The sequence below is a fragment of the Ruditapes philippinarum genome, unplaced genomic scaffold (assembly GCF_026571515.1).
Source record: "Ruditapes philippinarum isolate M1 unplaced genomic scaffold, ASM2657151v2 ctg1097_1_1_1_1, whole genome shotgun sequence".
Lineage (NCBI taxonomy): Eukaryota > Metazoa > Mollusca > Bivalvia > Venerida > Veneridae > Ruditapes > Ruditapes philippinarum.
In genome coordinates, this window is record NW_026859753.1 from 141,986 (window position 1) to 166,426 (window position 24,441).

The 24,441-nt window shown below is 31.9% G+C and overlaps 1 protein-coding gene and 1 long non-coding RNA gene across 2 annotated transcripts; both read right to left on the reverse strand.

Annotated features, from left to right (window-relative positions):
* Positions 1–7,388: 7,388 nt before the first annotated feature.
* LOC132757802 (uncharacterized) lies at positions 7,389–8,062 on the reverse strand. Its single transcript, XR_009629501.1, has 2 exons — positions 7,813–8,062; positions 7,389–7,479 (listed from the first exon to the last, which is right to left on the reverse strand). It is a non-coding gene; the product is annotated as an uncharacterized LOC132757802 (long non-coding RNA).
* Positions 8,063–10,648: 2,586 nt separating this feature from the next.
* On the reverse strand, positions 10,649–24,233 carry LOC132757798 (neuronal acetylcholine receptor subunit beta-3-like). The gene is made up of 2 exons (XM_060749193.1): positions 23,084–24,233; positions 10,649–13,335 (listed from the first exon to the last, which is right to left on the reverse strand). The coding sequence occupies exons 1-2, from the start codon at positions 23,114–23,116 to the stop codon at positions 12,058–12,060; spliced, it is 1,311 nt and encodes a 436-aa protein (XP_060605176.1). The 5' UTR covers positions 23,117–24,233; the 3' UTR covers positions 10,649–12,057.
* Positions 24,234–24,441: the final 208 nt, after the last annotated feature.

Sequence of the window (24,441 nt, forward strand, 5' to 3'; positions counted from 1 at the left end):
CTAAAATTTTAAAGTACATTGCCTAAGAGAGTAGTTGCTCGTGATCAATGTCATAAAAAGAGTGATGTAAAATTATAAGAATATGAACGAAGAAAAATGCTTAACATTTGGAGTTTGCAGCATTTCATACAACCGCTGATTGATTTCTAGAACCACGTACCAAGAGATCACGCACAAAAGATACATATACCTTATGACATATTCAAAATTATATTATTTTTATCCTTTAAAAAAAAGTTTGGGCTATAATTCATTATGTAATGTAGCTGCATGCCTCCAGATGAACATAAATATTTCAATAAAATCAAACTTGAGAAAAATGTACTTTTATGTAGATTTTAGGAAAAGTAAACATATTCAAGATTCAAGTAATATTTTACATGTTTTTTGCGATTAATGACTGATTTTTCAGAATTTATAACTATATTTCTACTGCGTTACTAACGCAGTAAGGGCTATTTTTACAATTTTTTGTCCTCTTTTTAGTAGTTTACTTGGGTTGTAAGTGCCATTTATAATGTTTAATTTGCTTCCGTTTGGTTATTTCACTATATAACACTTTTAAATACATTTTCAAAATGTTCATGAAAATTAGCATGAATCTGGAGGCGTGCTGCTTTAGAGCTCAGTTATGCTTTTGACCATATACACATGCATCATTTAGTGGTGTTCATCATATTTTAAAACGCGGAAGTGTTTTCCGTTACGATAATAATGGCGGATCATAACATCTGCAAAATGTGATGTTCTCTAGATAATGTTATATTTAACCTCATTTTATTCTCTAAAGATACCTGCTCAATTGATCTCAAAACTGCATGAATGAATTTATTTTATCATTTTAAGTGCTTTATTGCAAAATGAAAAATATGCAAGTGAACGTGAATTTTTTAACTGTGTGAATATTGATGAAAAGATCATAGCAAAGTTTTGACTAGAAGCGGTCTTAGAGGAATATCTCTGTACATTAAATTTGCTTATTTTTTGTTATTATTCTGGTAGACGGAAAAAAAGAACACATAAGTGCATAGGAACCGAAGTAATTTTTCAAAGGTCGTTTTGTTATGTATGTTGCTGTTTTAAATATTACTATCTTCAAATATGATGTTGTTTCAAATATTATGTTGTTTATATTCTAATGTTTTATATGTTTTTGTACTACTATATTTTCATCTCTTATTATTCTAGTTGAAAATTTAAAATGCTGTAATATAATCCATGTATCATGCGTTAAATATATGCTTCTTTATGTTTTCAAAATATATAAAGTTATATAAATATATATAACTGCATAATTTTAACTCACCCGTATTATGTCAGTTACATCTACTTTAGGTTTGTTATGTTTATAATTTATTATGTTCGGTGGTCCAACTGATAAGGTTTGTCAAAATGTTTTAGAAGATTTTTGTTCGGGCGATAATGATTCAATGTACATGAAAACCACCGTATGAAAACAATACAAAATGGTATTACAGAAGTCGATACAAGATGACGATATAGGCAGACAAATCAACAGACAAAGAAGATTATACAAGAATATAAGACAAGTACACAATACAGGAAATAATAGAAGAAAGTATAGAATATTATACAAGAAGACAATATAAGAAGATCGAGAACACAAAACAAAAGTACAATACAAAAGATAATGACAATACAAGAGCAATACAATACAAGAAGACAATGCAAGAGACAAAACTAGAAGGTACAGCAAGATAATACACGAAGACAATACAAGCTGACCTAGAAGACAATACAAGAAGACAATACAAGATCGAAAAATGACAATTTTTAACATGGTCAGAGGACAAAACAAGAAGACAATACATGGAAAAATACAAGAAGACAATACAAGATCGAAAAATGACAATGTAACATGGTAAGAAGGCAATACAAGATGATGGATAAGACAATACAAGAAGACAATACAAGATAGTATAGAATATGACATTATTTTAAATAATAAAGCGTGTTTATAGCGTTACTTTGTGTTGAACAACCACGACATTACGTCCGTATTATCTATAGACTACCATGATAATGAAGTAAAATTTAAATTCATTTTTCTGTTATGAATATTTTGACTGGTTATATTACCTTTTATGAAAAGTTATTACAAGTCTACGGTTAGCGGTTTGGGTTGTCTGTATTATTTATCAGTCAGATGTCCTTCTGCAGAATACAAGGGGAGTACAGAAAGTCAACAATAGAACATTGCTTATTCCGATTTGCTTATTATTGTAGAAATGGTAAATAAATCTAGCTTAAACATATATACTCAGGATAAAACACTTCTAAAACTTCACATAAATGATTGACATGATAAGACCAAAACAAAAAAACTAAACGCTGTTCTTCTACGCGACACATTTTAATCTACCTTTTCAATGCCACAACATATTACATTGTCGTAATTTCGCATTTATCGACTCGGCGACAATTCGGGAACGCTTTTGTTGGCATTCTAAAAGCGCGAGAACGGCAAAAGCCGCCAAGAATACGATGTATAAAAATTCGTGATATTGCGTATCTGTGTGCATTTCTTCGCATTTTCGTGGCGCAGGAGCGAAATACAAAAGTACAAATTCGATTGTCTATAATTTTATGTTTTATTGGACACTATATATAAATTTGACGTTTATATATAAGTCTCATATAAATTGATGAATTAAAACAAATCGCATTAAATGTACATTTTCGTGATATTTTCTTATAAGCAGAACTCGCCATAATATATAAGATGTATATTCATTTCAAATCGGATTCACAAGAAATGAAATGTTCTCCTTTGAAGTCACGATTTTCTTTAATGTAGTTTGCAGTAATCGATTGCAGGGTTGAAAAAAGCTCTCCCTAGAACATTTTTCAAAGATAGCACACGGGGTATATCGTTGAAATTGTTAGGAATACTCCATTACGAAAAAACATTCAACTCCTAAATATTATTATCTTATATGGTAAACTGATTACATGTAGCTCAAGAGAAAAATTATCAATATAATAAGTTATAAAAAGCATTAATTACAAATATTATTGACGTCATGTAAATAAAGGGAACTTAGGGAGGTATTGACAAATAAATTTCTATTAGGTCTTGCTTATATTTTCAATAAAATGTGTTTTTTTTTAGAAAAATATCATCCTGAAAGGCATAATTTAAATTCCTAGAATAAATTTTCAAATTGTTTTCTTGTCCGAAGGTTTGGAATAATTTTGCAAATTCGAGTTTGTCATTTATGTATTCTTTTTATATAACACGTATAAGTTTTGTTTTCTTTTCCCAAATTATATCATAATGATAGTCAAACATTAAAACATAGAAAAAAATCTGCATTATAATATAACATGCAGAATTCTTTATTTTAAAAGTACTATTTCGTCTATTTTATTTTAGCGTTCAACTATTTACAATACCAATCGAGTGTATTTTCCACATGTATTTAAAGATCAAGCATTTTTTGTTAGGGATGAGTCGTTAATTTTCAAATTCGGTGCTTTTTCAATCTTCAATTTTGTCTGCTACCTACTAGTATACATTTAGACTCTTTAGGGTGTCATAGCATGTTATAACTTTTACAACACTTACGTACAAAATAACCAGAATTCCAACACTCACGGTTTTGTATATTGGCCATTAAACACCGGTTTGGAGTTTTGATGCGTAGGAATTGACCACGAAGGCCGTAGGCCTTCGTGGTCAATTCCTACGCATCAAAACTCCAAACCGGTGTTAAATAGCCAATATACACCTCTCACGCCGATGTTATTTCTTAATCAACGTTCTTTCCCGATAGCGCTATATGAAGGTATTGTCTAAAATGACACTGTATAGGTTTAGAAAAGTAAACTGGTGTAGGACAAACAAAATCGACACTTCAAATATAAATACATGTACCAGTATACAGTTATTTCATATGTCGTTTGGGAACAGTCAAACTGTTGGACCGAGGTGGAGGGGATAGGTTTTTGAACTGTTGCCCAATGCCGTAGACCGGGGGCAACTGTTGAAAACACTTTCTCCGACATAGAAGGACAACTGTTTGAATATTTCCAAATCACATATGAAATAACTGTTTTATTACCTGATCAATTACTATTTTAACAGTACCTGCAGAAGAAATCAAACGGCTGCAAACTATGTGGTACTTTCTGATCTTTGCAATCTAATTCGCACTGTAAACATGTATGTATTTTCCTGTATAAGCTTATTTTTATATACTATAATTCATCTTACATGGCACAGAGATGCAGCGACTGCGTTTAGATTTTTACTATTACAGTTTGAGTTTGATACATGCGAATTTTTATGACTAGAAGTGTTGCATCAATAAATCATTTATGTTAATTTTTTACGACAGCCACACTTTATCCTTGCATATCGTGATTATTTCCTTAAAAAAGAAACTTAAAAAAATGAATAAAAAATAGATGCCTCGACTGGGATTTAAACCCCTGACCTCTCACACCCGAACCGAGCGCGTTACCACTGCACCACGGGATGATAAACGAACATCCTGAATAAAAACAAATAATTCTTAATTAGAATTTCCATTTTAGGGTTTGTAATCTTTATTAATTTCGAGATATTTTGTTTACGATAAACCTGTTGTTTAATATTGATTTAAATAATTAAGCAAAATCTTCTCGCCAAAACAGTTCGACATGTATATATTCCACTACTCGATAGTCAGATTTATTTGTGTAATGTGCTCTGAAGTGTTCGGTAATCGACATAGCTAAAATTGATATTCATCCGCGTAATTTGTGATTGTGCATTTAATGACAATTCTATAAGCAAGCGTTACTTTTAAACCTTGAATGCGTTGTAATTTGTTGGATACTTTTAACAAAAAAAAATTCTTTCTTTTACATCGCTAGTTTTAAGCTATTTTGAGAACTTGTTATAAGGTTTGTCGTGAAGCGCTGTGCCAGAGATAGAACATCACCATTGTATTTCCTGATCTGCGATAATTAATTTCTCAATTTAACAATATTTTAACTATGTTTCGTCAAGTCTGGTTTAAAAGCAAGATCGATGGACACTTCAAGGGGGATTCCCCCATGACGTCAGAGCACGCGAGGCAAACAGTCAAAACTATTGAAAGGTCAAGAGTTCGCAAACGTTGACGTTTTAAGAATTTCAGAAAACAGTAACAAATACAAAATTACATTTATATAAGGTATCAGGTAATAATAATTATTGTTAACTAAACCGGAGCCTGTACGAAAAAAAAACTGTTTAAGAGGGGTAAACAAAATCACTTCGACAACGGACAAAGTATAAGGTGCAACAAATTGTACAATTTATAACTTGTTTACGGTGTTGAACTAGTCCAATTAGTAAAGATATATTGTGATATTAGTTTACCATTCGACAATAATCCCAGCCACTTCTAAAGCACGTCAAACACTGTGTGTAAATATTTGCAGAAGGTGACAGTTAATTACAACCGTGTCAGCATTCATTCATTCGCAATAACTTGACGATTATCAATAAAAGTCATTCAAAAGGAGCAGAAAACGTTGCAGAAAACGATGGAACATACGTTAGTATAACTAACACATAGAATAATATCTTGTCTATCGCCCGACTTACTTCCTTCCACGTAATGTTCACATCTGGACCATTTGAAACCCACCCATTAATATTTCTAGATCTTGTTTTGCTCTTTTTAAAATCCTGTTTGGCAGTACCTTGTTTCCCCCGACTAATCGCTTTTATCAAATCATCGGAGGAATCAACCAAGCTTTCATTACCGATTTTATTCCGGCGACATGAAATGTTCACTAGTGATTTATAAAATCGCGATATTTGCGTGGTTTCACTCCTGTGGTATAGTGCTAAATTTAGAATGACCATAATGAGACCACAGATGCATACAACCATGTTAAATAGAATGTATACGCACATGATAGGGATTGGCTCTGAATGCTTTGGCAAGTCGTCTGAAATGACCGTCAGAAATACTGCAAGTGACAGCATAATGGTGATCGAGTAACTAACGCGCTCACCAGACTCGCTCGGCAGAAGAAAAACCAAACAAGTTAAGGCACCTATCCCATTGATGGGAATAATAATCGTAAGCAAGTAAAACAATGACTGCCGTGAAATTCGGAAGCTGTACCGCACAGTGGTTGATCCAATGTCATTGTCTTTTGAATATGTAAATGAATCCTTCTCTAAATACCATTCGCCGTTCTTCGTATAAAAGTCTGTATTCATCACCGTTCCCGGTATAGCGAACGTTACTTCATTGTACGCGTATCCATACGGAAAGAAGTTTATAGAACAGATTTGCTTATCGAAAGGCCAGTACTTCATGTAGAAAGAACAAGAAAACTCCATGATGTCACCAACCGCATACCTTGCTTTTCCGTTGTACTGATATCCAACTTGCATCCAAGACTGACCAAGCAAAATGAATTTAAACGGATTTGCCACAGTTAAAGGCGGCGTCCAGACATCTTCATTTTTCATAGAAATGTACGTTATACCACCGTGATCAGCCGGTGTCCATGTTATTATTTCATCGAACCATTCTTGGACAATAATTATCCCCATTGTCACTGACCCACGGACCGCATCCACTTCTGGCATCATGAAAAGAGTCGCTGATAAATTTACTTTTAAAACTGAAGAATAATTACTTACAGGAACAACATCTGGGTTATATGACGTAAGCAGTGATGCACGAAGGTTTGTAACGTCAGAATATGTTTGACAGTGCACGAAATTAACGATATTGGCGAAATTCCAAATCAGCAAAAAGAATAAAACTCGTAACATTTTGACGCTTGAAACACAATCTTTAAATGGTCGGTTTTTATATTTAACAAAAAAAAAAACAACAGTTTCTTGACATTAACTAGTATTTTTATTCAAAACACATTTTCAAATAATTTTCCTGGCAAACAATCTACTTCGATATCACTAGAACTTGTTCTGTTTAGTTTCAGCAAAGTAAGTTCAAGTTGTAAATTGTCATGCACGTACTCAATATTGTCCTATTTTCTAACCAAAATCAATTGAAAACAAAGGGGAAAAACAATTCCTTCAGGAATATTTATCGAGTAAATACACTAATTACACCTAGATATTGATGACTGATTGTTTCCCTTTAAATAAATGAACAAAATCTTTAGAGCGCTAATCAAAACTTTACAAAACATGAAACTTTATACAAGTGTCGTGATTGATAATAGATCGTTTTAATTAACTACATGGTTTTCAATAGTTGCGTGTTCGTTTTCTGACGATGTTTTTTCCCCACAGTGCTATTTAAAGAACCACGGAGCTATATATCTGCAAAATAATTCACTCGTTTTTTATAAAGATCGTTTTGTTATATAGAATATCTGAAATCATTAATCATGAAACTAATGAACTAAGGTAGCACTCCACAGTTAATTTCAAGTTCCTGCCGTCAATGTCCTACAAGCAATACGTCTAATAATTCTGATACCAAACTACACAACCTGGAAAAAGAAAACACATTTTGTTGAGAACATATATGACATAAGATTGCAAATCTACAAAGAAATTATCCCATCTGCAATGGGCAGGCAGTCAAAAAAATTGCAATTCATTCCGTTGAAGCCCAAAATCTACACTGGCCCGAGACCCAAAACAACACATTTCGACCCTCTGGCAAAAAATATCTGCAAATATACAGGCTAAAGGAACACCGTCTCTGCTTTAGCAACTCCCTATACATGCAAAATATCACAAAGAAACTAGTCCTCAACCTTGTAGTTTTTTTTTGCTACTGCTAAAAGTTTGTACCCCCCTGTAAAATGACTTCTTTTTACCGTGCATGCTGTATAAAAGCAATGTTTACAAAAAATGGCGGCCTTGACATTCATAATCAACAGCATGTGATTTCTGGCCATGTTTTCGAATTTGCCAGTGATCATATTAGATGTCACAAAAACAAATTTTATGCTGAAAATGCATTTTAAAGACAACCAGTCATTTAAATCCAGAATATTCACTATATCCAAGAAATCCTCCCTGGCCATTCGAAGCTGTGGCTTACATTACTGTGGTGTGCTACCTAATGCGTATGTCCGTGCTCACCTGGAAAATGTAACGGTTAGCAGTCTTTATCATCGGATAATCTAGTCTGGAGTTCCTTCCCCTTTCGCTAGTACTTGTTAGATGCCAGGAACCAAAATACGGATAATCATGACATTTCTGGCTGTAATTTAGTTTAGGTTATATAAGTTTATAGTCGTTAATAATGGGCAAAATAACCTGAAAACATATGAATAATTTAATATTTGTGAACTATGAACATTTTTGCAATTCTGTTATAAAGTTATTATCAAGATTCAAACCAATTATGACACCCGAGAGTCACTAATGCATGTATTACATCAAAAATATAACTTCATGTACATTGTATATTCATTAAAATTATCATCCCATCTTTTTATGAATTAAAGTAATGTTTGGCCGTTATTTGCCGCTTAACTTAAGAATATGTACGAAATCATAACTATACCAAGGGCTATAACTCTTGTCACTAATCTTCGTGTTCATAAAAACTAACACACAAGTGCACATTACCTCGTGCCGGAAACAGTCGTGGAATAAATGATAATTGCTTGTAACTCAAGTCATCGCATCAATGGTTTGGAACTTTTTCTTTTCTAACCTGTACTATTCAGTACACTTTCAATGAAATTTGAAAACTGTGTAACAATGCAGCTTTTGTTCATTGATTCATATAGGAAAAACTCAACTGATATACATGTATAACAGGTTCGTTTTGCTCCTGACATATATATTTTTAATTTTTACTTTTTTAAAGAGGATCGAATGGGGCAAGATTAACACACATTCCCAGTAGCAAAAAAAAATAATGCGATGAAATTTATTCCTACAACTATGTCATAGGCTTCATTCATATGATCTGTTAAAGCATCCATTTATTTTATTATTTCTATTTTGGCGGAACAAATGCATTCACCCACTGAAGGCATGAACCTGTGTCAACAGCATTAGCTGGTATTGGTTCATTTTGTTCTGGGGTTTGTTCCGGGGGAAAGCAAAAACGTTAATTAGGAGCCGATTTAAATCAGATTCCGTTTGAAAGAAAAGGGAAAAGACACAAGATAGGGAAAAGCACTGAACATTATTAATATTTATTATTATTCTCATCAACAACATCAATTATAATTGTTGTTATTATTATTGTTGTTGTTATTATCATCATCATCATCATCATCATCATCATCATCATCACCACCACCAATACCAATTACATGTATAAATAACGTTGTTATTATTATTATCATCAATTAATACAAATGCCGAATAGAAGGAAACAATCTGACTAAAGTTCAGACATAAACCGTATCAGATTGAAAAAGGAATAAAATACAACGCGGATATATACAATGAAGAAGAGTATTTATTTTCGTGCAATACATAGAGTATGCTTAATTTAACAGCCAATCAGATGACCATAAAAAATCTGCAAACAAAATTATGTAGGAAACTCAATATATAGAATTATATATAATATATGTATAAGAAATGTGTAAAACAACAATAGTTCATTGTAAATTCTGAGTAATATGCAAAAAAACAGCCAAGTCTGCTATAAAGCAAATCCCAGAAAAAACATGAGTGAACAATAAAAGTTCTTAACAGTGTCAAACGTCTGAATATATCAAGCTTTAAGCTGGCAACTAACAAAAAGTCTTAAAAAATTTGATTATTGATTAACAAGTTGCATATTAATAAAAAAAATCGAAAATCCAAAACATTTAAAAATTGATGTAGCATTTGTATTATTTTTCAATAAGAAATGTTGTGTTGTTTTTTTTTAACAAAAACAAATCTTTTTTTAATCTAAGCTGGGGTTGATGGCTATATTTAAACTTAGATCGTAATTATCTGTCATTTAATATATTGTCGTATATGTTTTATAAAAACAAGTGAGAAGAAATCATAACACCAGGCTTTCTGACAATAAACATGATAAAATAAAAACCAAAGGCCACAACTCTTATTAAAACTGATCATATGTCACAAGGTCCTGAAGATCATTCTGTTGGACTTATTTTGCGTGACAGGTTGAAATTCTTTGATAAACAATTGACATGTTTATGTAATAACTTGGATCAAATTAAGTAATTTTTCACACAATTTTAAAAGGAAAATGTAAATTGTTTATACAAAATATGTTACGTCAACATGTTGCATTTTGCACTGCCAAAAACTGAAATAATGTGTTTGACGACGATATCAATATATGAACGATATCAATATATGAACGTTTAGCTGTATATACACATGTAATAGTTTGTGTTGGAAATTATAAAAAAAGTTGTAAACAGTCACACTAATCTTTCATACCTGATATGTGTAACAAAACGTTATCATAAATGATTCCAAATTGTCCTAGACATCATGTGATAACCTCCACAGACACTTGGGGTTTGGAGCTCAAAACGCCTTTAAAATTCCAAATAAAATGCATATTTGTCAATCCCAGCATATGTACTGATCATATACATGTATATCAAAAAAACTTAATATAAGCCGTTTTGAAAAAAATTCATATTCAACATCTATAATTATTATAGATGTTGAAATATGATTTTGTTTCAAAACGGCTTATATTAAGTTTTTTTTATATATATGACCAGTACATATGCAGGGATTGACAAATATGCATTTGATTTAGATTTTAAAGGCGTTTTGAGCTCCAAACCCCAAGTGTCTCTGATAACCTCTACATTCATTATGACATCTAGTTCTTGTTTAATCTTATAGTGTCGCACCGATTAAGCTACGGCCTTCACACAAATCACGTGATGATAGTATTATCACATGATCGTGTAAAACTGGCATATACGCCAATGAAATCGTTGAAAAAATGTTACATCTGTAATAAACAGCGACATTAAAACTTGATTTCTGGTCTCAAATATGTCTATATGATTGAAAAAAAAATCATCTTTATAAAGCGTACAGTCGAAATTAATAATTAATTGAATGATTTTCCTTTTGAGAGGGGCAATTGTTTCATAATATTTATGTTTCCAAAATTATTTTGTAGTTTTAGTTCACATCTAACACGTAACAGTCTTGAAACATTAGCAAAAACCGTGTTTACTTTTTAAAATAAATATCAAAATTGAAAAATTTCATATCGTCAAAAATCTTGACGAAAATGTTGTGATGGCAGAGATCTAATCCTGTAAGGGAAGATCACTGCGTACGAGATTGAGTTTTTTAAGCCTGTTGGAACCGGAAGTCACAAGCCTATTGCTGTGACCAGGTTCTATACTGTTGGTAACTCAATTTTGATATTGAAATCCCCTTGAAAGGACTGTCCCAAATTCAATGTAAAAAGAAAATCATCAGGTTAAGGTTGACATTAGCAACAAGAAAGGCTAATATCAGCCCATTCTTACATTATGATATATAATTCCACTTTCAGCAATATCATAAGAAGAATGTAACATTTTGTGTGAAAAACAATGTTAGTGTGTATTAAATCAACTATAAACAGTCAGTACAATATTTCAGTAAACAATGATATTATTTTTTTACATTTGAAAATGAACTTACAAAACTTTTGTTCTTGTTTAATTATAAAAAAATGCATTTAAAAGTTTTGAATGAGAATTCTTAAATCCATTATACCAACAACTTGGTGTAAAGATATGACCCAAGATATGTTATAAATTGTCAAAAACAAATTCAATTCTTTTTCAATATGATATGCCATTTAAAATAAAGCAACAAAAAGGTTCTTTTTTTGATATGCAAAAATAACAAAAATCTTTCATTTCTTTTGTTAATAAAAGTTTGTTCAAATGCCACCATAAAGAAAGCATGTTTGATAAAACGTATAAAAAAGATACAACAAAAAGTTCTGCGAGTATTTTGACAGAAATACCAACAATTCATTTCATGTATTTGAACGGAATTGAAGATGACAGTTAATTACAACCGTGTCAGCATTTATTCATTCGCAATAACTCGACGATTATCAATAAAAGTCATTCGGAAGGAGCAGAAAACGTTGCAAACAATCATTGTGTGTTGTAGTCAGAATCCGCTGCTATATAAACCAGTATTACTAACGATGGAACATACGTTAGTATAACTAACACATAGAATAATATCTTGTCTATCGCCCGACTTACTTCCTTCCACGTAATGTTCACATCTGGACCATTTGAAACCCACCCATTAGTATTTCTAGATCTTGTTTTGCTCTTCTTAAAATCCTGTTTAGCAGTACCTTGTTTCTCTCGACTAATCGCCTTTATCAAATCATCGGAAGAATCCACCAAGCTTTCATTACCGACTTTATTCCGGCGACATGAAATGTTCACTAGTGATTTATAAAATCGCGATATTTGCGTGGTTTCACTCCTGTGGTTTAGTGCTAAATTTAGAATGACCATTATGAGACCACAGATGCATACAACCATGTTGAATAGAATGTACACGCACATGATAGGGATCGGCTCTGAATGCTTTGGCAAGTCGTCTGAAATGACCGTCAGAAATACTGCAAGTGACAGCATAATGGTGATCGAGTAACTAACGCGTTCACCGGACTCGCTCGGCAGAAGAAAAACCAAACAAGTTAAGGCGCCTATTCCATTGATGGGAATAATAATCGTTAGCAAGTAAAACAATGACTGCCGTGAAATCCGGAAGCTGTACCGCACAGTGGTTGATCCAATGTCATTGTCTTTTGAATATGTAAATGAATCCTTCTCTAAATACCATTCGCCGTTCTTCGTATAAAAGTTTGTGTTCATCACCGTTCCAGGTATAGCGAACGTTACTTCATTGTACGCGTATCCGTACGGAAAGAAGTTTATAGAACAGATTTGTTTATCGAAGGGCCAGTACTTCATGTAGAAAGAACAAGAAAACTCCATGATGTCACCAACCGCATACCTTGCTTTACCGTTGTACTGATATCCAACTTGCATCCAAGACTGACCCAGCAAAATGAATTTAAACGGGTTTTGCACAGTTACAGGCGGTGTCCAGACATCTTCACTTTTCATAGAAATGTACGTTATTCCACCGTGATCAGCCGGTGTCCATGTTATTATTTCATCGAACCATTCTTGCACAATCATTATTCCCATTGTCACTGACCCACGGACCGGGTCTACTTCCGGCATCATGAAGAGAGTCGCTGACAAATTTACTTTTAAAACTGCAGAATAGTTGCTAACAGGAACAACATCTGGGTTGTATGATGCAAGCAATGATGCACGAAGGTTCGTAACGTCAGAATATGTTTGACAGTGCACGAAATTCACGATATTGGCGAAATTCCAAATCTGCAATAGGAATAAAATTCGTAACATTTTGACGCATCCAACATTTCACAACGATTTCATAATGGTCGTTTTTTTCAAACAACTTCCTGGCAAACAATCGATTTTGATAATACTAAAACTTATTTTCCTTCTTATTTACATGATATATTTTCATCAAAGTAAATTCAAGTTGTAAGCTGTCCTGAGTGTACTCTATTAGTACTCTATAATGTCCTGTTTTTTAACCAGAATCAATTGAAAACAAAGGAAAAAAACAATTCCTTCAGGAATATTTATCGAATAAATACACTAATTACACCTGGATATTGATGACTGATTGTTTCCCTTTAAATAAAAAACCAACAAAACAAACAATACCAACAAAAGCAAATTATAAGACAAGGTGAAAGTAAAATCAATTAAATCGTAGAGTTGTCAAATAGATTGGAAAGAATTTTATTCCGCTTATTTAACTTCATTTTAAAAACGCCTTATACGTGTATCATTTTCAAATAAGATATTTTATCCATGAATAAAACCTTTAAAGCGCACATTAACTTTTTCAAAACATGAAACTTTATATCAGTGTCGTGAAATATAGTTCAAATTGATAATGGATCGTTTTAATAAAATGGATATGCTTTTCAATAGCTTACGTATTAAGATAGGATCAATTTATAACCATGTTGGAATATTTTTTTGGTGTTCGTTTTCTGACGATGTTTTTTCCACAGAGCTATATATCTGCTATATAATTCACACGTTTTTATAAAGATCGTTTTGGTCTATAGAATATCTATAATCATGGAACTAATTCATATGTCCGTGCTCACCCGGAAAATGTACCGGGTAGCAGTCTTTATTATTCCTTCAATCACAAGCCGATTTATATCAGATTGCATTTGAAAGAAATGGGAGAATACACAAGAAGGGAAAGCACTGAACATTATAAATACTTAATTATATCGTCATATAATTGTTGCTGTTGTTATTATCATTATTATCGTTTATTACAAATGCCGAATATTGCGCGAGACTTTTAAGGATAAATTTCTAAATTTGAGCAAGCACTGATCAAAATGAAAGCAAGTAAAATGATACGACATTGAGACATAATTTAAAAATACTCCTCTGAAGGGCAAGAGATAAAATGTACAGTTGGCTATATACAACTGGTATTCATAATCAAGGGACAAGAGCGGAATAATAGGTATTTTAAATATTTGTAACTTTCTTATTAAGGAAAGTGACTGGAAAGGCCGGCAAAATGTCAAGAAGGAAACAATCTGACTAAAGTACAGAAATGAAAGCAACAAGCATCCAGATGAGCCAAAATATTTCAAGAAAATAAAAATTTGAGAAAAATGTACTAATTTTTTAAGAAAGGCGAAAACATTCAAGATCCATGTTATAGTTAACATGTTATTTGCGATTTAAAACTGATTTTGCAGTATTTTATCTCAATATTTCTACTCCGTTAACAGTAAGGACAGTTTTTGCATATTTTGACCTCCTTTTGGTTATTTTCGTGGACTGTAAGTGCCGACTGCAATGTGTAAATAACTTGATTTGTTCACCTCATAATATTTTACTTTCAAATACATTATCAAATTTTCATGAAAATTAACATGAATCTGAAAGTATGCTGCTTTAACCTGCTTTAACCGTGTCATAATTTAGCTGATTTTAATCAGATTGGAAAGCAAACATAACACAACGCTGTTATATACAATGAAGAAGAGTATTTATTTTCGTGCAAAACATCGAGTATGCTAAATTTAACAGCCAATCAGATGACCAGAAAAAAATCTGCTGACAAAATTATGTAGAGAACTCAATATTAATAGAATTATATATAATATTAGTATAAGAAATATGTAAAACAACAATAATTCATTGCAAATTCTGAGTAATATACAATTTCATATCTGTAAATAAACACTCGAGTCTGCCATAAAGCAAATCCCAGAAAAAAAACATGAGTGAACAATAAAAGTTCTTAACAGTGTAAAAACGTCTGAGTATATCAAGCTAGCTAGCAACTAACAGAATCTCTTCATAAATTTGATTATTGATCAACAAGTTGCATATTAATATTAAACTAAAATTTAGCTTGTCAATTTATACATGTATAATGTTGTAAAGTTTCTTTTTCTGTCAAAAAATTGAAAACCCGAAATATTTACAAATTAAAGTAGCATTTGTATTTATTTCAATAAAAAATAATGTGTTTTTAAAAAAACCAATTAATTTTTAAATCTAAACTGGGGTTGATTGCTATATTTAAACTTACATCGTAATTATTTGTCATTTAAAATATTGTTGTTAAATGAATTACCTTGAATATGCCTTATATAAACAAGTATGAAGAAATCATAAAACCAGGCTTTCTGCCAATATACATGTTAAAATACAAACCAAGGGCCACAACTCTTATTAAAACTGATCATATGTCACAAGGCCTGACAATCATACTCATTACTGCTGAACTTGATAATTTTGTGTGACAAGTTGAAATCCATTGATTAACTGTAGGAGGTTCAGCATAAATTGATCGACATGTTTATTTAATAAATTGAATCAAATTGAGTTATTTTACACACAATTTTAGAAGGAAAATGTGAATTGTTTATACAAAATATGTTACGTCAACATGTTCCATGTTGCACTGTCAAAAACTGAAATAATTTGTTTGACGATGATATCAATATATGAAAAAAAAGCTTTATTTACATAGTTTGTGTTGGTAATTATAAAAAAAGTTGTAAACAGTCACACAAATCTTTCATACCTGATATGTGTAACAAAACGTTATCATAAATGATTCCAAAATTGTCCTAGACATCATGTGATAACCACTACATTCATTATGACATCTAGTTCTAGTTTCATCTTATAGTGTTATTTCTTAAACTCTTTTAGCTCGTTAGAACCGGAAGTCACAAGCCTTTTGCCACCAGTGTAGAGCCGGGTCAGCCAGCGCATATATGCCCTGTAATCAGGCTGTATACTGTTGGTAACTCAATTTTGATATTGAAATCCCCTAAACTTTGAATGGACTGTTCCAAACTCAATGCAAGGCAAATCTATTACAAAAGAAAATCAGCAGGTTAAGGTTGACATTAGCAAATAAAAACTAAATACAAGAAAGGCTGATATCAGCCCATTCTTACATTATGATATATAATTCCACTTTCAGCAAGAACATTATAAGAAGAATGTAACATTTTTTGTGAAAAACAATGTTAGTGTGTATTACATCAACTATAAACAGTCAGTACAATATTTCAATAAACAATGATATTTTTTTTACGTTTGAAAATAAACTTACAAAACTTTTGTTCTTGTTTAATTATAAAAAATGCATTTAAAAGTTTTCAGTGAGAATTCTTAAATCCATTATACCAACAACATATAGAAAACATATGAATAATTTAATATTTGTGAACTATGAACATTTTTGCAATTCTGTTATAAAGTTATTATCAAGATTCAAACCAATTATGACACCCGGGAGTCACTAATGCATGTATTACATCAAAAATATAACTTCATGTACATTGTATATTCATTATCATCTTATCTTTTATGAATTAAAGTAATGTTTGGTCGTTATTAGTCGCTTTACTTAAGAATATGTACGAAATCATTACTATACCAAGGGCTATAACTCTTGTCACTAATCTTCGCGTTCATAAAAACTAACACACAAGTGCACATTACCTCGTGCCGGAAACAGTCGTGGAATAGTTAGGGATGATTGCTTGCCAATCAAATGACCATTAAAAATCTGCTAACAAAATTATGTAGGAAACTCAATATATAGAATTATATATAATATATGTATAAGAAATGTGTAAAACAACAATAGTTCATTGCAAATTCTGAGTAATATGCAAATAAACACCCAAGTCTGCCATAAAGCAAATACCAGAAAAAAAACATGAGTGAACAATAAAAGTTCTTAACAGTGTCAAAACGTCTGAGAATATCAAGCTTTAAGCTGGCAACTAACAAAAAGTCTTAAAAAATTTAATTATTAATTAACAAGTTACATATTAATAAAAAAAATCGAAAATCCAAAACATTTAAAAATTAATGTAGCATTTGTATTATTTTTCAATAAGAAATGTGTTTTTTTTAACAAAAAAAATCTTCTTTTTTTAAAATCTAAACTGGGGTTGATGGCTATATTTAAACTTAGATCGTAATTATCTGTCATTTAATATATTGTCGTATATGTTTTATATTAACAAGTGAGAAGAAATCATAAAACCAGGCTTTCTGACAATAAACATGATAAAATAAAAACCAAAGGCCACAACTCTTATTAAAACTGATTATATGTCACAAGGTCCTGAAGATCATTCTGTTGGACTTATTTTGCGTGACAGGTTGAAATTCTTTGATAAACGATTGACATGTTTATGTAATAACTTGAATCAAATTAAGTAATTTTTCACACAATTTTAAAAGGAAAATGTAAATTGTTTATACAAAATATGTTACGTCAACATGTTGTATTTTTCACTGCCAAAAACTGAAATAATGTGTTTGACGACGATATCAATATATGGACGATATCAATATATGAACGTATAGCTGTATATACACATGTACATAGTTTGTGTTGGAAATTATAAAAAAGTTGTAAACAGTCACACTTATCTTTCATACCTGATATGTGTAACCAAACGTTATCATAAATGATTCCAAATTGTCCTATATATCATGTGATAACCTTCACAGACACTTCGGGTTTGGAGCTCAAAACGCCTTTAAAATCCAAATAAAATGCATATTTGTCAATCCCAGCATTTGTACTGATCATATACATCAAAAAACTTAATATAAGCCGTTTTGAAAAAAAATCATATTTCAACATCTATAATAATTAAAGATGTTGAAATATGAAATTTATCAACATCTATAATTAGTAACAAAACACTACTGTAATATGTGGTAACAAAATGTCACTGTAATCTGTGGTAACAAAACACAACTGTAACCTGTGGTAACAAAACACCACTGTAACCTGGGGCAAAAAGCACCACTGTAACCTGGGGTAACAAAACACCACTGTAACCTGGGGTCACAAACACAACTGTAAACTGGTAACAAAACGTCACTGTATTCAGTGGTCACAGAATACCACTGTAACCTGGGGTAACAAAACACAACTGTAATATGTAGAAACAAAACACCACTGTAACCTGTGGTAGCAAAGCAACACTCTAACCTGTGGTAACAAAACACTACTGTAACCCGTGGTAGGAAAACACCACTGTAATCTGTGGTAACAAAACACCACTGTAGCCTGGGGTAACAAAACACCACTGATACCTGTGGTAACAAAACACCACTGTAACCTGGGGTAACAAAAAACCACTGTAACCTGTGGTAACAAAACAACACTATAACCTGGGGTAACAAAACACCACTTTAATCTGGGGTAACCTGGGGTAAAACAAAACACCACTGTAATAAGTGGTAACAAAACACCACTGTAACCTGGGGTAACAAAACACCACTGTAATCTATGGTAACAAAGCACCACTGTAATCTGGGGTAACAAATCTTAACTGTAACCTGGGGTAAGTGTAAAGTTTGTCACAGAAAAGTAACAAAGCTAGTTACGGAAATGTGACAACGTTTACCACAAAAGTGACAAAGTTGTCCCAAGAAAAAAATGACAAAATTGATCACAGGAGAGACGTTGTCGGTCACAGAAAGATCAAAATTTAGGTAACAGAAAGGTGATACAATTTGTCACCAATATGTAACAATATTGACCATAAAATCTGATTAAGTTGGTCACAGAAAACTAACAAATTTAGTAAAATTTATACTAGCTATTGATGGATTAGATACCTCAATAATGATATTTACATCCATTGCATACAAAAGTATGTTTCTCCTTATAAAAATATTCCATTTCAAAAGAATACATAAGTGAACAACATGTTATCTTCTATACAAATATATAATCTATCAATCTAAGAGTCTTAGAGATTATTTTTTGGTTTTCATCCCAATTTTAATACATTTTTGGTAATTTTTTTTATTATTTTTGTTAGTTGATAATTTGATTTTGAAATGAAGTCACTCCTGATGCAAATCTTCTTTCTACAGTCTTTGTATAGACTATAAAATATTTTCATAGTCTTTCCAATAAATATAGCAAAGAAATAAAACATATCTCTCTGATATGACCCAATTTTCATCACCTTTCTAGTTTAGACATCAAATATGTCAATCTAGAAATCCATTATATACGTATATATATATATATATATATATATTTAAAATACTGCACGTTTGTAACGTCGCTTTTCATTGGATAATCGTGACGTTTATATTATTAGTTATAAAGATTGTTGACAGGTTATATGGCCCTATATAAACGGCTGTTTGTAAATATAACCCGAGCCGCTAGGCGAGGGTTATATTGCAAACAGCCGTTTATATACGGCCATATAACCTGTCAACAATCTTTATAACGAATTTATAATACAGCAAACATCATTTTTTAGAGAAAAAAGTAAGATTTCTTCATGAATCGACAACAGCCGTGTATATAAAACTATATAAACGTCACGATTATCCAATGAAAAGCGACGTTACAAACGTGCAGTATTATAATATTAGTTATAAAGATTGTTGACAGGTTATATGGCCCTATATAAACGGCTGTTTGTAAATATAACCCGAGCCGCTAGGCGAGGGTTATATTGCAAACAGCCGTTTATATACGGCCATATAACCTGTCAACAATCTTTATAACGAATTTATAATACAGCAAACATCATTTTTTAGAGAAAAAAGTAAGATTTCTTCATGAATCGACAACAGCCGTGTATATAAAACTATATAAACGTCACGATTATCCAATGAAAAGCGACGTTACAAACGTGCAGTATTATAATAAATGTTATTTTGGTTTTGGAGTGATATATGTGGATATATTACCTGTCAAGATTTTACATCACCAGAGCCGTTACCCAAAAAATAATAATGTTACCTTAAATAAATTTATATCTTTAATGAAAAATTTTAAGCATGGAACTGTTAATAGATTATCAAAATATATCTACTTTGTAAATGCATTACATGATGATAAACGAATGATTGATTGTTTCAAATAATGATATTGGTATATATAGCATACTATTATTTACAAACATATATTGAAATACAGTGTATATGTGTTCTGTACAATATAAAAATGTTAATGTAAAAATTATTTGTATTCAGTTACATACTTTTCTCATATACTATTTGTAACCGTCATTCTGTTCATGGCGACGGACATTGTAAAATGTTTATGCCTTTTGAAATACAATCTTGAATCTTGTTTACGGGTGATGAACTAGTCCAATTAGTAAAGATATATTGTGATATTAGTTTAATATTCGAAAATAATCCCATAAACGTCTAAAGCACTTCAAACACTGTGTGTAAATATTTCAGAATTTGCAGAAGATGACAGTTTATTACAACCGTGTCAGCATTCATTCATTCGCACTAACTCGACGATTATCAATGAGTCATTCCGAAGGAGCAGAAAACGTTGCAAATGAACATTCATTGTGTGTTGTAGTCAGAATCCGCTGCTATATAAACCAGTATTACTAACGATGGAACATACGTTAGTATAACTAACACATAAAATAATATCTTGTCTATCGCCCGACTTACTTCCTTCCACGTTATGTTCTCATCTGGACCGTTTGAAACCCAACCATTAGTATTTCTAGATCTTGTTTTGCTTTTTTTAAAATCCTGTTTAGCAGTACCTTGTTTCCCTCGACTAATCGCTTTTATCAAATCATCGGAAAAATCCACCAAGCTTTCATCACCGACTTTATTCCGGCGACATGTAATGTTCACTAGTGATTTATAAAATCGCGATATTTGTGTGGTTTCACTCCTGTGGTATAGTGCTAAATTTAGAATGACCATAATGAGACCACAGATGCATACAACCATGTTAAATAGAATGTATACGCACATGATAGGGATCGGCTCTGAATGCTTTGGCAAGTCGTCTGAAATGACCGTCAGAAATACTGCAAGTGACAGCATAATGGTGATCGAGTAACTAACGCGCTCACCGGACTCGCTCGGCAGAAGAAAAACCAAACAAGTTAAGGCGCCTATCCCATTGATGGGAATTATTATCGTCAGCAAGTAAAACAATGACTGCCGTGAAATCCGGAAGCTGTATCGCACTGTGGTTGATCCAACGTCATTGTCTTTTGAAAATGTAAATGAATCCTTTTCTAAATGCCATTCGCCGTTCTTCGTATAAAAGTCTGTGCTCATCACCGTTCCCGGTATAGCGAACGTTACTTCATTGTACGCGTATCCCCACGGAAAGAAGTTTATAGAACAGATTTGCTTATCGAAAGGCCAGTATTTCATGTAGAAAGAACAAGAGAACTCCATGATGTCACCAACCGCATACCTAGCTTTGCCATTGTACTGATATCCAACTTGCATCCAAGACTGACCTAGCAAAATAAATTTGAACGGATTTGCCACAGTTAAAGGCGGCGTCCAGACATCTTCACTTTTCATAGAAATGTACGTTATTCCACCGTGATCAGCCGGTGTCCATGTAATTATTTCATCGAACCATTCTTGGACAATCATTATCCCCATTGTCACTGACCCACGGACCGCATCCACTTCCGGCATCATGAAGAGAGTCGCTGATAAATTTACTTTTAAAACTGAAGAATGATTGCTAACTGGAACGACATCAGGGTTATATGGCGTAAGGAGTGATGCACGAAGGTTCGTAACGTCAGAATATGTTTGACAATGCACGAAATTCACGATATTGGCGAAATTCCAAATCAGCAAAAAGAATAAAACTCGTAACATTTTGACGCTTCAAACATTTCACAACGGTTTTTAAATGGTCGATTTTTTTATATTTAACAAAAACAGTTTCTTGACAGTTTCTTGACATTAACTAGTATTTTTCTCTTCAAAACACATTTTCAAATAATTTTCCTGGCAAACAATCTACTTTGATGTCACTAAAATTTATTTTCCGTTTTATTCACATGATTTAGTTTCATCAAAGTAAATTCAAGTTGTAAATTGTCATAAGCGTACACTATAATGTCCTGTTTTTTTATCCAGAATCAATTGAAAACAAAGGAAAAAACAATTCCTTCAGGAATATTTATCGAATGAATACACTAATTACACCTGGATATTGATGACTGATTGTTTCCCTTTAGTTAAAAACCAACAAAACAAACAATCCCAACAACGCTAATTATAGGCAAAGTGAAAGTAAGATTAATTAAATCGTAGCGTATTCAAATACATTGGAAAAGATTTTATTCCACTTCATTTTAAAAACGCCTTATACATGTATCATTTTCAAATAAGATATTTTATCCATGAACAAAACCTTTAGAGCGCACATTAAAACTTTTTCAAAACATGAAACTTTATATAAGTGTCGTGAAATATAGTTCAAATTGATAATGGATCGTTTTAATAAAATGGATATGGTTTTCAATAGTTTACGTATTAAGATAGGATCAATTTATAACCATGTTGGAATAATTTTTTGAGTGTTCGTTTTCTGACGATGTTTTCTTTCACAGAGCTATATAAAGAACTACGGAACTATATATCTGCTATGTAATTCACACGTTTTTATAACGATTGTTTTGGTCTATAGAATATCCGTTTTGGTCTATAGAATATTTATAATCATTGAACAAATGTATATGTCCGTGCTCACCCGGAAAAAGTAACGGGTAGCAGTCTTTATCATCGGATAATCCTGACATTTCTGGCTGTACCTTGGTTAGGGTTATATAAGTTTAAAATGGGCAATATAACCTGTAAAATATATGTATAACTAAATATTTGTGAACTATGAACATTTTGCAATTGTATTTCAAAAATACCATCAAGATTCAAACCAATTATGACACTAGGATGTCACTAATAAATGTCTGACATTAAAAATATAACTTCATGTATGTTCATTATCATCTATTCTTTATATTCATTAAAGTAAAGTTTGGTAGTTATTTGTCCCTTACTGAAGAATATGTACAAAATTATAACTTTACCGAGGGTCATAACTCTCTTGTCATTTATTTATCTGTTTATAAAAATTAACACACAAGTGCACATTATCTTGTGCCGGAAACAGTCGTGGCATATTCAATAGTTTGGAACTTTTTCTTTTCTAACCCATTATATTCAGTTCACTATCAATGAAAATTGAAAATTGTACAGTGCATTTTTTTCCCATTGATTCATATAGGAAAAACTCAACATATATATAACAGGTTCTTTTTGCTCCTCACATATATCTGTTTACTTTTTTAAAGAGGATCGAATGGGGCAAGGGTAACACACATTCCCAATTGCTAAAAATAATGCGATGAAAGTTATTCCTACAACTATGTCATAGGCTTCATTCATATGATCTGTAAAAGCATCCATCTTTTTTATTATTTCTATTTTAGCGGCAGCAAAAACAGCAGAACAAATGCACTCACTCACTGGTCATTAACCTGTGTCAACAACATTAGCTGGTACTGGTTCATTTTGTTCCGGGGTTTACATTTGAAAGCAAAAACGTTAATTAGAAGCCGATTTAAATCAGATTCCGTTTGAAAGAAAAAGGAAAAGACACAAGCTAGGGAAAAGCACTGAACATTATAAATACTTATCATATCATCAACAACATCAGTTTTAATTGTTGTTATTATTATCATCATCATCTTCATCAATACCAATTACATGTATAATTATCGTTGTTATTATTATTATCATCAATTAATACAAATGCCGAATATTGCGCAAGATTTCTAATGATGAATTCCTAAATTTGCACAAGCACTGATCTACATGGCTTCAAAAATGAAATAAAGTAAATTGATATGGAAGACATTGGGACATAATTTAACAGTTCTCCTGTATAAGGCAAGAGATATAATTGACATATAGTCATAAACATCTGATACATCAAGTGACAAGAGCAGAATTATAGCTATTTTAAATACTGGTAACTTTTTTTCTTTATCAACTCTTGTATTAATGAAAATGGCTGGCGAGGGAGGAGGAATGTAAAGAAGGAAACAA